Source organism: Nerophis lumbriciformis, linkage group LG37 (genome assembly GCF_033978685.3).
Source record: "Nerophis lumbriciformis linkage group LG37, RoL_Nlum_v2.1, whole genome shotgun sequence".
Taxonomy (NCBI): Eukaryota; Metazoa; Chordata; class Actinopteri; order Syngnathiformes; family Syngnathidae; genus Nerophis; species Nerophis lumbriciformis.
In genome coordinates, this window is record NC_084584.2 from 9128973 (window position 1) to 9142500 (window position 13528).

The 13528-nt window shown below is 43.3% G+C and overlaps 1 protein-coding gene across 1 annotated transcript in view; it reads right to left on the bottom strand.

Moving 5' to 3' along the window:
- Positions 1-4579: 4579 nt before the first annotated feature.
- Positions 4580-13528, bottom strand: part of slco2b1 (solute carrier organic anion transporter family, member 2B1) — a 23959-nt gene continuing 15010 nt past the window's right edge. The window contains exons 12-15 of the mRNA XM_061931135.2: positions 13516-13528; positions 13382-13446; positions 13194-13314; positions 4580-9091 (exon numbers count right to left, since the gene is read on the bottom strand). The exon at positions 13516-13528 is cut by the window's right edge and continues 151 nt beyond it. Of these exons, the coding sequence (XP_061787119.2) occupies positions 8923-9091; positions 13194-13314; positions 13382-13446; positions 13516-13528 (368 nt within the window). The 3' untranslated portion in view covers positions 4580-8922. The remainder of the gene's footprint in view (positions 9092-13193; positions 13315-13381; positions 13447-13515) is intronic.

Here is a 13528-nt window from a genome sequence, read left to right on the forward strand (position 1 = left end):
CTAACCTGTTATACAGGAGGAAAAAGCACACAGGACGTTTCAATTGTTCACAGACTGGTCGCTCTCATCAGAATGACAAGACACTTCTGGTCTGCAGGTGATAGCATACAATTGGGAAGAAACGCTCTACTGCCCCCTACTGACCAATGTGAATACTGATAAATGTGTAATGACAGCTCGAAAAATGAATTCAAACCACAAAATAAAATAAATAAATCAACACAAAAATGTGACACATTATGGGTGGGTCACATATGCATGTACAGTAGATGGCAGTATTGTCCTGTTTAAAAGTGTCACAACATTGCTGTTTACGGCAGACGAACTGCTTTACGTAGACGAAGACTTGACTGCTGTTGTTGTGTGTTGTTACCGCGCTGGGAGGACGTTAATGAAACTGCCTAACAATAAACCCACATAAGAAACCGAGAACTCAACCTCCATCATTAGCTGTTTATATTGTGGGAAAGCGGACGTGTGAACAGGCTGTCAACACGTCACTTAGGTCCGCATGGAGCTGGAGGGGGCGTGGCCTCCAGCTCCGCCTGAATTTCGGGAGATTTTCGGGAGAAAATTTGTCCCGGTAGGTTTTCGGGAGAGGCGCTGAATTTCGGGAGTCTCCCGGAAAATCCGGGAGGGTTGGCAAGTATGCACATCAGGGCAAGGAAAAACTCAACCCAATGGGACAATGAGAAACTTTGGAGGGGACCGCAGATGTGGGGAACCCCCTCCCCTGGGCGACCGGTGCAATGGACGTCGAGTGGATCTAGCATAATATTGTGAGAGTTCAGTCCACGCACATAGGCATCCGTCCGTCAGTAGTGACGATGAGTTGCGCCTTGGGGGAGTTCTTCCCGCCAACGTCGTAGCTGGCGCCAATCGGGTGGAGCTTAGGACTGCCAGCTTCCGTGTTGTTTCCTCACTTTAGGGGGGAGGCTGGAGTGACCTCTCCGTGGCGCATGCCTGGGCAGCAAATATGGAGATCCTGGGTTGCCCAGTCATCAAGATCCCCCTCTCGGCCGTGTCGATGTGGCCCAGAGAGGAAAGCAAGGCAATACGTCTGGCATCGGCTTGGCTGCAGGAGCTGCCGGCAGGGGGTCAGTCAATGACACCCAGCCGCCTCAGGGGCTCCACTCCTGATTTTCTGTCTGGGTTTACTCCCATAGCATCAAATGCTGTGTTTCCCCCCAAAAGAAAAAAAATAGATAAAAAAAATTAAAATAAAGAAATAAGGTAAAAACAAACCTGCGCTCCTGAATGGCCTTAGAGAGATATAGCAAACAACAAGCACACAAAAAGGTTCATCAACCACCCACATTTCAATTGTGTTTTAATCAGGGTTAATTTGGAGATCCGTTTCTCCAACATATCTCAGTTCTTGGGACTTTGCAAAACAACATACTCTTCTGCAGTTTGAGAAAATACAGGACATATTCAATCCGGCGGGTGTGGCAAGGAGGCGCTGTTGCCTTCCGATTTATCACAATGAGCCTTCTCATCTACAAAGTAGGGAATGCTACACGATCCTGCCGCGTTGTTGTGTGTCAGTCAGAGCGTGCAGGGAGACAGCGTGAGCAAGGCAGGATCCGCCCACCCAGCCAATCATCATCAGCGCTTTTACAATGATGTCATCATCCCGACCTCTGCTCTCTCTCCAGGCAGCTGATGTGCGGCCGAAACCTGACACCTTAACCAAACTGTAGAAACGAGCCACTTCACGTTCTCAGCAACGGTTTTGCAACAATGGGAACAGTAATTAGATTACTCGTTACTGAAAAAAATAAAGCCGTTAGTAATGCCGTTATTACCAACCCTGGGTAATAAAAGGAGGTCTCTGCCAGGTGTAAAAGGAGGTCTCGGCGAGTTACCAATACCACCAGGCGCTTGGCGACATCTGCTAACAAATACAAAAATGTAATTTCCTTTTTGCCCGTCTTTTCTACCTCCTGACAGCCAAGGTCCATCCATCCATCCATCATCTTCCGCTTATCCGAGGTCGGGTCGCGGGGGCAGCAGCCTAAGCAGGGAAGCCCAGACTTCCCTCTCCCCAGCCACTTCGTCCAGCTCCTTTCCGGGGGATCCCGAGGCGTTCCCAGGCCAGCCAGGAGACATAGTCTTCCCAACGTGTCCTGGGTCTTCCCCGTGGCCTCCTAACGGTCGGACGTGCCCTAAACACCTCCCGAAGGAGGCGATCGGGTGGCATCCTGACCAGATGCCCGAACCACCTCATCTGGCTCCTCTCGATGTGGAGGAGCAGCGGCTTTACTTTGAGCTCCCCCCTGATGACAGAGCTTCTCACCCTATCTCTAAGGGAGAGCCCTGCCACCCGGCGGAGGAAACTCATTTCGGCCGCTTGTACCTGTGATCTTGTCCTTTCGGTCATAACCCAAAGCTCATGACCATAGGTGAGGATGGGAACGTAGATCGACCGGTAAATTGAGAGCTTTGCCTTCCGGCTCAGCTCCTTCTTCACCACAACGGATCGATACAGCGTCCGCATTACTGAAGACGCCGCACCGATCCGCCTGTCGATCTCACAATCCACTCTTCCCTCACTCGTGAACAAGACTCCGAGGTACTTGAACTCCTCCACTTGGGGCAGGGTCTCCTCCCCAACCCGAAGATGGCATTCCACCCTTTTCCGGGCGAGAACCATGGACTCGGACTTGGAGGTGCTGATTCTCATCCCAGTCGCTTCACACTCGGCTGCGAACCAATCCAGCGAGAGCTGAAGATCCTGGTCAGGCAAGGTTTAAGAGTCAAATCCCCAAAGTCCTAGTGTAACTCCTACATGTCCTTGCCCGAAGGCTCTTTGAAGTCCAGATCCTCTTCTTGAAGACCCTTTTAAAAGGCCCGCTGTCCGCATGACTCCATATGGCCCTTTGCAGCCTATTCCAATAGACTACGTTCCTGGGTAGAGGATAATGGTTAATATGTACGGTTGTTAATCCATAACAACCGGAACATCCACAGTAGTGTAGGAGTATTTGTCCCCGGGAACACACAACATCCTGCTATCATCCACCATGCCCGTCGGCACTACATCTCTACGAACTAGCGACAGGAAGCTACCAGAGTCCAAAAGAGCAGCTACTGGTTCACCATTAACTGTCATCGCTGGCGGGCACAAAAAAGTTTGATGTCCTGGCTACTGGCAGTAAAAACAGATCAGCTCCTTTCCAGTGCCTTGCTGACTCACTGCTGGGCTTCGGGGTACAGGTGGCGGCTGGGTGGGTATCTGGGCTGTGATGAGGGCTGACAACTGTACGCCACTGTTACTTGGCCTCCTCTCCTGGCGTTTAGACACTGCAGGTCTAGCTTAGACCGCCGATGACCTTCACCCAATTATAGGGATGTCTCCAGGAAGCACACGGAGAAACTGCTCCAAGACGATCTGCTTCAGCTAAATCCAGCGTGTATATAGCGGGGTTCTATCCCCACAAAAGCATGGAACGTCAGTCAGATATGTCTCCAGCGAGATGTCAAACTGTATCATGAGCGCCTCCCTCTGGGTAGGAGTGGTGTTATCTTGACTCGCGGTGCTGTAGGCCTTCAATGCCTCCCTGTGAGCGGACGAACGAGACATACCCACTCACCCTCTGGCCTGGTCACACCGAAGTCTTTGCCATGCGCTCAAAGCGCATCAGATAGTTCTCAATGTCCTTCCCCACTTGATACTGGGGTATTTTATATGCTCTGATTAGCCCTGCTGCCTGAGTTTTGCCAACCTCCAGCAGAGAACTGAGTCTCAGAGCTGGTGTGGGCTTGTGGTCGTTCCCTCGGATGATGGTGTGGTTTAATGAACTGCTGGATTGGGTGTGGCGGCTTGCCTCTACTGAGCTTGTTGGTCTGTGGAAGTAACAAGGTCCTCAGTAGTATGAGCTCCGCAAGCATTGTTGAACTTTGCTTGCACTGCCTGCAGAGCGGCTCCAGGCCTATTGCCACAACAACACTACACCCTGGACAATGGGCATATGCACACAAACCCCACTACCCCAACCCCACCACTTCACCATCGCTTGACTCCCCTTAGCAGCAATGGACGGCTGAGTAGCGCTTATACAGCAGCAGCCGGCCTCCGTAGCTCCCACTCCCTCCCCTCTGTTGCAAGTTTTGTTGATTCTATGCAACATGTTTATGTGTGCTATGGCTATGAGTTTGTTTTCCTTGGCCTCAGTCTGGACCCCCTCCCTGGTGTCCAGCCTTTGACTGAGTATTTTTTTACCACTCTACCCCTCATCCCCTCTACGTTTACCTGTCTGTCACCTTTTTTATGTAAGGAGCGCCGGAAGTTGGCAGACCCGTCAGCGATCCTATTTCTGTCTCCCTGTAATGTTTGTATGATCTGGAATGGGATTGTGCAGAAAATCTCAATTTCCCCTCTGGGGTTAATAAAGTACTTCTGATTCTGATTCTGATTACCTCGTCTCTTTCCCAGGTAGCCTACCAGGAATTGGGACCAGGTACTGGGAATTGGTACCGTGTTGGTTCAAATGTGAACGGTAGCCATCCCTAGTGGGGACTTTGGCAGACTCTTTACTTATGAGCTCAGGTCATCATTAAAGACAGGACAAGATGAGAAAGTATGTGGTTCAGAGTCCTGATACCAGTTTTAATATTTACTGGGCTGAAATGCACCTCACTCTATTTCACAGCATTAGATGGAAAATTTGATTTGCACAAAACATATTGCTGACAATGCGGAATTCCAACAACAAAGCTGCCATTAATTCTTGCTTTAGCGGAACAGTTTAAGCCCGTGGTTTCAGCACACGGTGCCCAGTTCTAACTTAGAAAAAAATACCCAGGATGCGATGAAGTATTTCCATGACATGGCCGTGTCGAAGTGGCCGGGTGACAACCATAGCAATGAAGCTAGGAGAATCCTCTGTGATACTGTATAGCTGCTATTTTATATTTAGAGGCTCTAAGTATGTAAACAAAAAACACATTTAGAGGTCATAAACTGTTTTTTATGCTCCAACCATGAAAATATTACATTAATTAATAATGCTACTTGGTGGAAATTTGGTTGGCCACGGTTCGGCCTGGAACTAACAAGACCCGATAATTAAGGTATAACAGGTAAACCGTATACTGAGCAAAAAAATATTTTCATTCAATACCTGACTGACTAAGAATATATGATCAATCCATCAATATATAGATTTATTCTTATAGCTAGGCTCTTAATGATTCCAAATATCTGAGGGGAGAGGAATTGAGTATGTATATTATTCACCATGGTAATAGAAGTTGACTACATTAGATAGTTTTAGGGTCCTTTGAAATATAACTACATCTTAGTAACAGTAATGAAGTATAATATTGAGTTACATTTTTTATAGAAGTATGTGAAGTATTGTGGTGCGTTAGCTGAAGTGTAACCAGAGTCTTGCATAGAGAGGGTTTTTGATTGATTGATTGATTGATTGAAACTTTTATTAGTAGATTGCACAGTACAGTACACAATGACGTGCAGTCACTAAAAAAAATTAATTAAATTGTTATATGTATCCAGTGATTGTACTATAAAGTTATTTTCCATTTAACTTCACCAGTTTTAGATTATTGTTATTCAAAATCGCTGAATTTTCACATTTGCCGTTCAAATACTGAGAAGAGACGGTGCGGTGATCAGCAGCCAGTTGAGGCACGTCACTCAGTTGTGCCTCAACATGGATTGCGGACTCGGCTAACTGCTGGCCTGCTGTGCAGTGAGACCGTATTGCTATATGAATTATATTATACATTTCCATAGTTTAGTTAGCTGAGGTATATAATGTACAGTGTATTTTGTCAACAACTGTATGTGTGTAACGTATTTCTTGTGCTGAGCAATCATAAAAATGCTGCGAAGACGCACTGTGTGAGGCTCGCAGTAATCCCGCCTCCTGGTGGTAGAGAATGCACTCCCTGACGGGAGTGTTATATCAACTAAAGCCCACACTTAAACTTTCCACGTGCAAGATTGAATCTATTTAAAAAAGTTATTTAATAAGAAGCCAAAAAGTGCAAAAACAATAATGTTCGTGTTGGAGGAGTTGTGAATGACTGCAGGGCCACAACATTATGTACACCTGCAGACTGCAGCACGGATTTTATATTTCATTCATTCACAACTCCTCCAACACGAACATTATTGTTTTTGCACTTTTTGGCTTCTTATTGAGCTGCTGCATTTTTTGGTTGGGTTGTTTATTTCTATTGAGTAACTTCTACATTTCTGAAAGGGGAGGAATGTAAAAGAGTGATCTATGTTTGTCTGTTGCCATCTCCTGGTTAATGTTGGCTATAGCGTACTGTGGTTACTTTTTGGTTGGCCAACAATTTACGTGGTGTTGCGCACCTGACGTCAAGTGTGTTGAGTCTGTTCTGAAGTCTACAGTAAAGAGACGTACTTCATCACCTCGACTGGTTATTGCCTCCAACCCAATATATTACATAAAGGTAAGACTATAATAACGTTTTTTTTTATTAAATGTGCTTTTTTGTGTGCTACAGTTTGTATGTGTAAAGTTAAAGTTAAGTTAAAGTAGCAATGATTGTCACACACACACTAGGTGTAATGAAATTTGTCCTCTGCATTTGACCCATCCCCTTGATCACCCCCTGGGAGGTGAGGGGAGCAATGGGCAGCAGCGGCGCCGCGCCTGGGAATAATTTTTGTGGATTTAACCCCCAATTCCAACCCTTGATGCTGAGTGCCAAGCAGGGAAGAATGCTGGTATGAGCTTTTAAACATAACCCGTTAACTGCTGCCAATCAAATGGTGAATAAGAAAGTCTTTAGGGTTCATATGTTTGTAAATCTGACTGTGATGAAGTCAGTGCCTCACCAGCCATCAACCTCACCGCACGTCACTGACAGTACATATTCTGTACAATTGACCACTAAATGGTAACACCCCAATAAGTTTTTCAACTTGTTTAAGTCGGGGTCCACTTAAATTGATTCATGATACAGATATATACTATCATCATAATACAGTCATCACACAAGATAATCATCAGAGTATATACATTGAATTATTTACATTATTTACAATCCGGGGTGTGGGATGTGGAGAGGGGGCGGGTTAGGTTTGGTTGATATCAACACTTCAGTCATCAACAATTGCATCATCAGAGAAATGGACATTGAAACAGTGTAGGACTGACTTGGTAAGATATGTACAGCAAGTAGTGGACATAGAGAGAGAGATCAGAAAGCATAAGAATAAGTATCTACATTTGATTATTTACAATCCGGGGAGGTAGGATGCGGAAGGGAGGGTGTTAGTTTAGGGTTGAAGTTGCCTGGAGATGTTCCTTTAGTGTGGTTTTGAAGGAGGATAGAGATGCCCTTTCTTTTACACCTGTTGGGAGTGCATTCCATATTGATGTGGCATAGAAGGAGAATGAGTTAAAGGGGAACATTATCACCAGACCTATGTAAGCGTCAATATATATCTTGATGTTGCAGAAAAAAGACCATATATTTTTTTAACCGATTTCCGAACTCTAAATGGGTGAACTTTGGCGAATTAAACGCCTTTCTATTATTCGCTCTCGGAGCGATGACGTCACATTTTCTCAAACACATTACAAACACCGAGTCAAATCAGCTCTGTTATTTTCCGTTTTTTCGACTGTTTTCCGTACCTTGGAGACATCATGCCTCGTCGGTGTGTTGTCGGAGGGTGTAACAACACGAACAGGGACGGATTCAAGATGCACCAGTGGCCCAAAGATGCGAAAGTGGCAAGGAATTGGACGTTTGTTCCGCACACTTTACCGACGAAAGCTATGCTACGACAGAGATGGCAAGAATGTGTGGATATCCTGCGACACTCAAAGCAGATGCATTTCCAACGATAAAGTCAAAGAAATCTGCGAGCGGATGAGGGTATGTCTACAGAATATATTAATTGATGAAAACTAGGCTGTCTGCACTCTCAAAGTGCATGTTGTTGCCAAATGTATTTCATATGCTGTAAACCTAGTTCATAGTTGTTAGTTTCCTTTAATGCCAAACAAACACATACCAATCGTTGGTTAGAAGGCGATCGCCGAATTCGTCCTCGCTTTCTCCCGTGTCGCTGGCTGTCGTGTCGTTTTCGTCGGTTTCGCTTGCATACGGTTCAAACCGATATGGCTCAATAGCTTCAGTTTCTTCTTCAATTTCGTTTTCGCTACCTGCCTCCACACTACAACCATCCGTTTCAATACATGCGTGATCTGTTGAATCGCTTAAGCCGCTGAAATACAAGTCTGAATCCAAGCTAATGTCGCTATTCCTTGCTGTTCTATGTTTGTTTGTGTTGGCATCACTATGTGACGTCACAGGAAAATGGACGGGTGTATATAACGATGGTTAAAATCAGGCACTTTGAAGCTTTTTTTAGGGATATTGCGTGATGGGTAAAATTTTTAAAAAAACTTCGAAAAATAAAATAAGCCACTGGGAACTGATTTTTAATGGTTTTAACCCTTCTGAAATTGTGATAATGTTCCCCTTTAAGACCTTTGTTAGATCGGAATCTGGGTTTAACGTGGTTAGTGGAGGGTGTGGTCCATAACGTGGACCCCGACTTAAACAAGTTGAAAAACTTATTGGGGTGTTACCATTTAGTGGTCAATTGTACGGAATATGTACTGTACTGTGCAATCTACTAATAAAAGTTTCAATCAATCAATTTCAATCACAAAATAACCCCTGTCGTCATGTGAGGGCATCTTGACCAATCAGAGAAAGTATGGCCGGAAAAGCTCCTCAATGATTGGTCAAAAGCTCCTCACAGCACCATTTTGAGACCACCTTTGAAACCGGGTTGGCCACACTCTCGCAGTACACGGCTCTGAGCGTAACATGTTGGCGTCCTCTGGTGGACGTCAGGGGAACTGCCCCCGCCTTATAAAAAGTATACCGTTTATAATGTACTCAAGTCTGGACTTTGACTTGTGCTTGTTTGCGTCCGTCCACCAACTCGTACACGTCTTTGTCGGCGGCCTCGGGGACCCGAAGCCCCGCCCTCCTGTGCAGGACCACAGCGGTCAAGAAGAAGCAGAGCAGACCCCCGCACATGAAGACCAACTGGAGACCAAAGAACCTGCCGAGACAAAGACAACGTCACATGGACATGCGTGAAGTTGGCCGCTCTAATAATTGCAGATATGAATTTGTTGAAAGGACTAGTCGGTAGAATCCCTGGGGACTCTGCATGGCAGGGGTGTCCTCCTCCCTGAGCCAGACTTGCACCTAACTGCATACCTAAGTGAGGCTAGGTGACACTGCTGGGAGGCTTTTCCACCATCTTCAGTTGTGTGCCCCAGCGTCAAGGGGTGTTTCGGCCCGGCTTACCACAAGACACCCTCTGCCGAGGAAGGGCCCACCCCAGGGTGATCAAATCCCTGGGTGTGTGCGTCTCATTAGGTGTTAGCCTTAGCAGCCCAATAACACTGCCATTCGTTTGTGCCGTAAAAAAATGTGTTTTGGCCGTTTTTTATTTATTCATCCCGGATTACCCAGAATTCCCAATTTTCAAGCATGCACAATCCCTACATTTCTCACCCGATTCGAACCGTACCACCATCCAAACACACCACTCACCTTGGACAATCAAACTACTGTTTTCGAATTCCCGGTTTTCTCAAGTTCTATTTGCACCTCTTGGAAAGTTTTCACTGTCCACATTTTTCAACTGTTTTTGATCATTCCACCTTCAAAAACATCCCTCAAGTGGGAACAACAAACACACCAATCAATTTTTTTTTGGTACAAATTCACGAAAAATCCCGACACAGACCCATTCATATCATCTAGGACAATTGTTAGATTACCTATTTAAAAAAATAAAATAAAAAAATTGTACAAATCCTCGGTGTTCCCGAAATTCCAGGAATTCCGAAATACCCATTTTCAATTCAAACTGTTACTATGTCAACATTTTTCAACCGATTCGAAAAATCCCAACACCGACCCCTTCATATCATCTAGGACAATTGTTGTATTACCTATATTTTCAACCCAAAAAAAAGTTGTACAAATTCCACGTTTTCCCGAAATTCCAGGAATTCCAAAATACCCATTCTCAATTCAAACTGTTACTACATCAACATTTTTCAACCGATACGAAAAATCCCAACACCGACCCATTCATATCATCTAGGACAATTGTTAGATTACCCATTTTAAAAATAAAAAATAAAAAAATTGTACAAATCCTCGATGTTCCCGAAATTCCAGGAATTCCGAAATACCCATTTTCAATTCAAACTGTTACTATGTCAACATTTTTCAACCGATTCGAAAAATCCCAACACCGACCCCTTCATATCATCTAGGACAATTGTTGGATTACCTATATTTTCAACCAAAAAAAAAAGTTGTACAAATTCCACGTTTTCCCGAAATTCCAGGAATTCCAAAATACCTTCAAAAACATCCCTCAAGTGGGAACAACAAACACACCAATCAATTTTTTTTTGGTACAAATTCACGAAAAATCCCGACACAGACCCATTCATATCATCTAGGACAATTGTTAGATTACCTATTTAAAAAAATAAAATAAAAAAATTGTACAAATCCTCGGTGTTCCCGAAATTCCAGGAATTCCTAAATACCCATTCTCAATTCAAACTGTTACTATGTCAACATTTTTCAACCGATTCGAAAAATCCCAACACCGACCCATTTATATCATTTAGGACAATTGTTGGATTACATTTATTTAAAAAAAAAAGAAATTGTACAAATTCCCGGTTTCTCCCAAATTCCAGGCATTCTGAAATACCCATTCTCAATTCAAACTGTTACTACATCAACATTTTTCAACCGATTCGAAAAGTCCCAACACTGACCCATTTATATCATTTAGGACAATTGTTGGATTACATTTATTTAAAAAAAAAAAGAAATTGTACAAATTCCCGGTTTCTCCCAAATTCCAGGCATTCTGAAATACCCATTCTCAATTCAAACTGTTACTACATCAACATTTTTCAACCGATTCGAAAAATCCCAACACCGACCCATTTATATCATTTAGGACAATTGTTGGATTACATTTATTTAAAAAAAAAAGAAATTGTACAAATTCCCGGTTTCTCCGAAATTCCAGGCATTCCGAAATACCCATTCTCAATTCAAACTGTTACTATGTCAACATTTTTCAACTGATTCGAAAAATCCCAACACCAACCCATTCATATCATGTAGGACAATTGTTGGATTACCTATATTTAAAAAAAAATAAAAAATTGTACAAATCCTCGGTTTTCCCAAAATTCCAGGAATGACGAAATACCCATTCTCAATTCAAACTGTTACTACGTCAACATTTTTCAACCGATTCGAAAAATCCCAACACCGACCCATTTATATCATTTAGGACAATTGTTGGATTACATTTATTTAAAAAAAAAAAGAAATTGTACAAATTCCCGGTTTCTCCGAAATTCCAGGCATTCCGAAATACCCATTCTCAATTCAAACTGTTACGATGTCAGCATTTTTCAACTGATTCGAAAAATCCCAACACCAACCCATTCATATCATCTAGGACAATTGTTGGATTACATGTATTTAAAAAAAAAAGAAATTGTACAAATTCCCGGTTTCTCCGAAATTCCAGGCATTCCCAAATACCCATTCTCAATTCAAACTGTTACTACGTTAACATTTTTCAACCGATTCGAAAAATCCCAACACCGACCCATTTATATCATTTAGGACAATTGTTGAATTACATTTATTTAAAAAAAAAAGAAATTGTACAAATTCCCGGTTTCTCCGAAATTCCAGGCATTCCGAAATACCCATTCTCAATTCAAACTTTACTATGTCAACATTTTTCAACTGATTCGAAAAATCCCAACACCAACCCATTCATATCATGTAGGACAATTGTTGGATTACCTGTATTTAAAAAAAAATAAAAAATTGTACAAATCCTCGGTTTTCCCAAAATTCCAGGAATGACGAAATACCCATTCTCAATTCAAACTGTTGCTACGTCAACATTTTTCAACCGATTCGAAAAATCCCAACACCGACCCATCCATGTCATCCACGACAATTGTTGGATTATCCATATTTAAAAAAAAAAAATGTTTGTACAAATTCTCGGTTTTCCCGAAATTCCAGGAATTCCGAAATACCCATTTTCAATTCAAACCGTTACTATGTCAACATTTTTCAATTGATTCGAAAAATCCCAACACCAACCCATTCATATCATCTAGGGCAGGGGTCGGCAACCCAAAATGTTGAAAGAGCCATATTGGACCAAAAATACAAAAACAAATCTGTCTGGAGCAGCAAAAAAAATTAAAAACCATATTACATACAGATAGTGTGTCATGAGATATAAATGGAATTAAGATGACTTAAAGGAAACTAAATGAGCTCAAATATACCTACAAATAAGGCATAATGATGCAATATGTACATATAGCTAGCCTAAATAGCATGTTAGCATCGATTAGCTTGCAGTCATGCAGTGACCAAATATGTCTGATTAGCACTCCACACAAGTCAATAACATCAACAAAACTCACCTTTGTGCATTCATGCACAACGTTAAAAGTTTGGTGGACAAAATGAGACAGAAAAAAATGTGGCATAAAACACGTCCTAGAAAGTCGGAGAAAGTTATACATGTAAACAAACTACGGTGAGTTCAAGGACCGCCAAAATTAGTAGGACAAAACGGTGCTCGCCAAATACTCGAATCAGTGAAGCATGTTTAATATAAACGGTGTGCTTTATAACAATTAGGGATGTTTGTGTCATGTTTGTCCTCCTACAGAAACCATATTAAAACAAAAAATATATTTTTTTCCCCTCATCTTTTTCCATTTTTCATACATTTCTGAAAAAGCTCCAGAGAGCCACTAGGGCGGCGCTAAAGAGCCGCATGCGGCTCTAGAGCCGCGGGTTGCCGACCCCTGATCTAGGACAAGTGTGCTAGTATCAATGTTTTCATAGATTCTTGTTTTTTCTCGAAATTCCCAAATTTCCAGGAAATTCTCATTCAAATGAATGGACGTATTCATAATTCAACAATGCCCTAAACTCTCAAAATGTTGCGCCATTTTTAAACCCGATTCCGACCTTACAACCATCCACACCGATCCCCAACGTGTTCTGGTTCTTCCCCGTATACCGGTCGGACGTGCCCTAAACACCTCCCCAACTCAGTGACTTGCCTTTGTCTGAAGTGCTCCAAGTCGTAGTAGAGACAGGAAGTCTGCCGTCCGCACTTCCGGTCCCACAGGATGCACGTATAGTCGATGATGGTGCCGTACAGAACCGGGCCGGGCATGAAGGCTGCGGACACACAAGATGGAGACGTCAGAGCCGACCTTCTGGTCTTCATTGGTGTGGCGGACCTCACCGAGGACTCTGAAGAGCATGTACTGGACCCCCACGGCGAAGGATTTGTCCTGGGCTGGCACCGTCCTGCACACACACACACACACAGATGTCAAGGGTTGTTGTTCCAGCTTGAAGTTCTGGAAAATTCCATGCCTGAGGATGATGA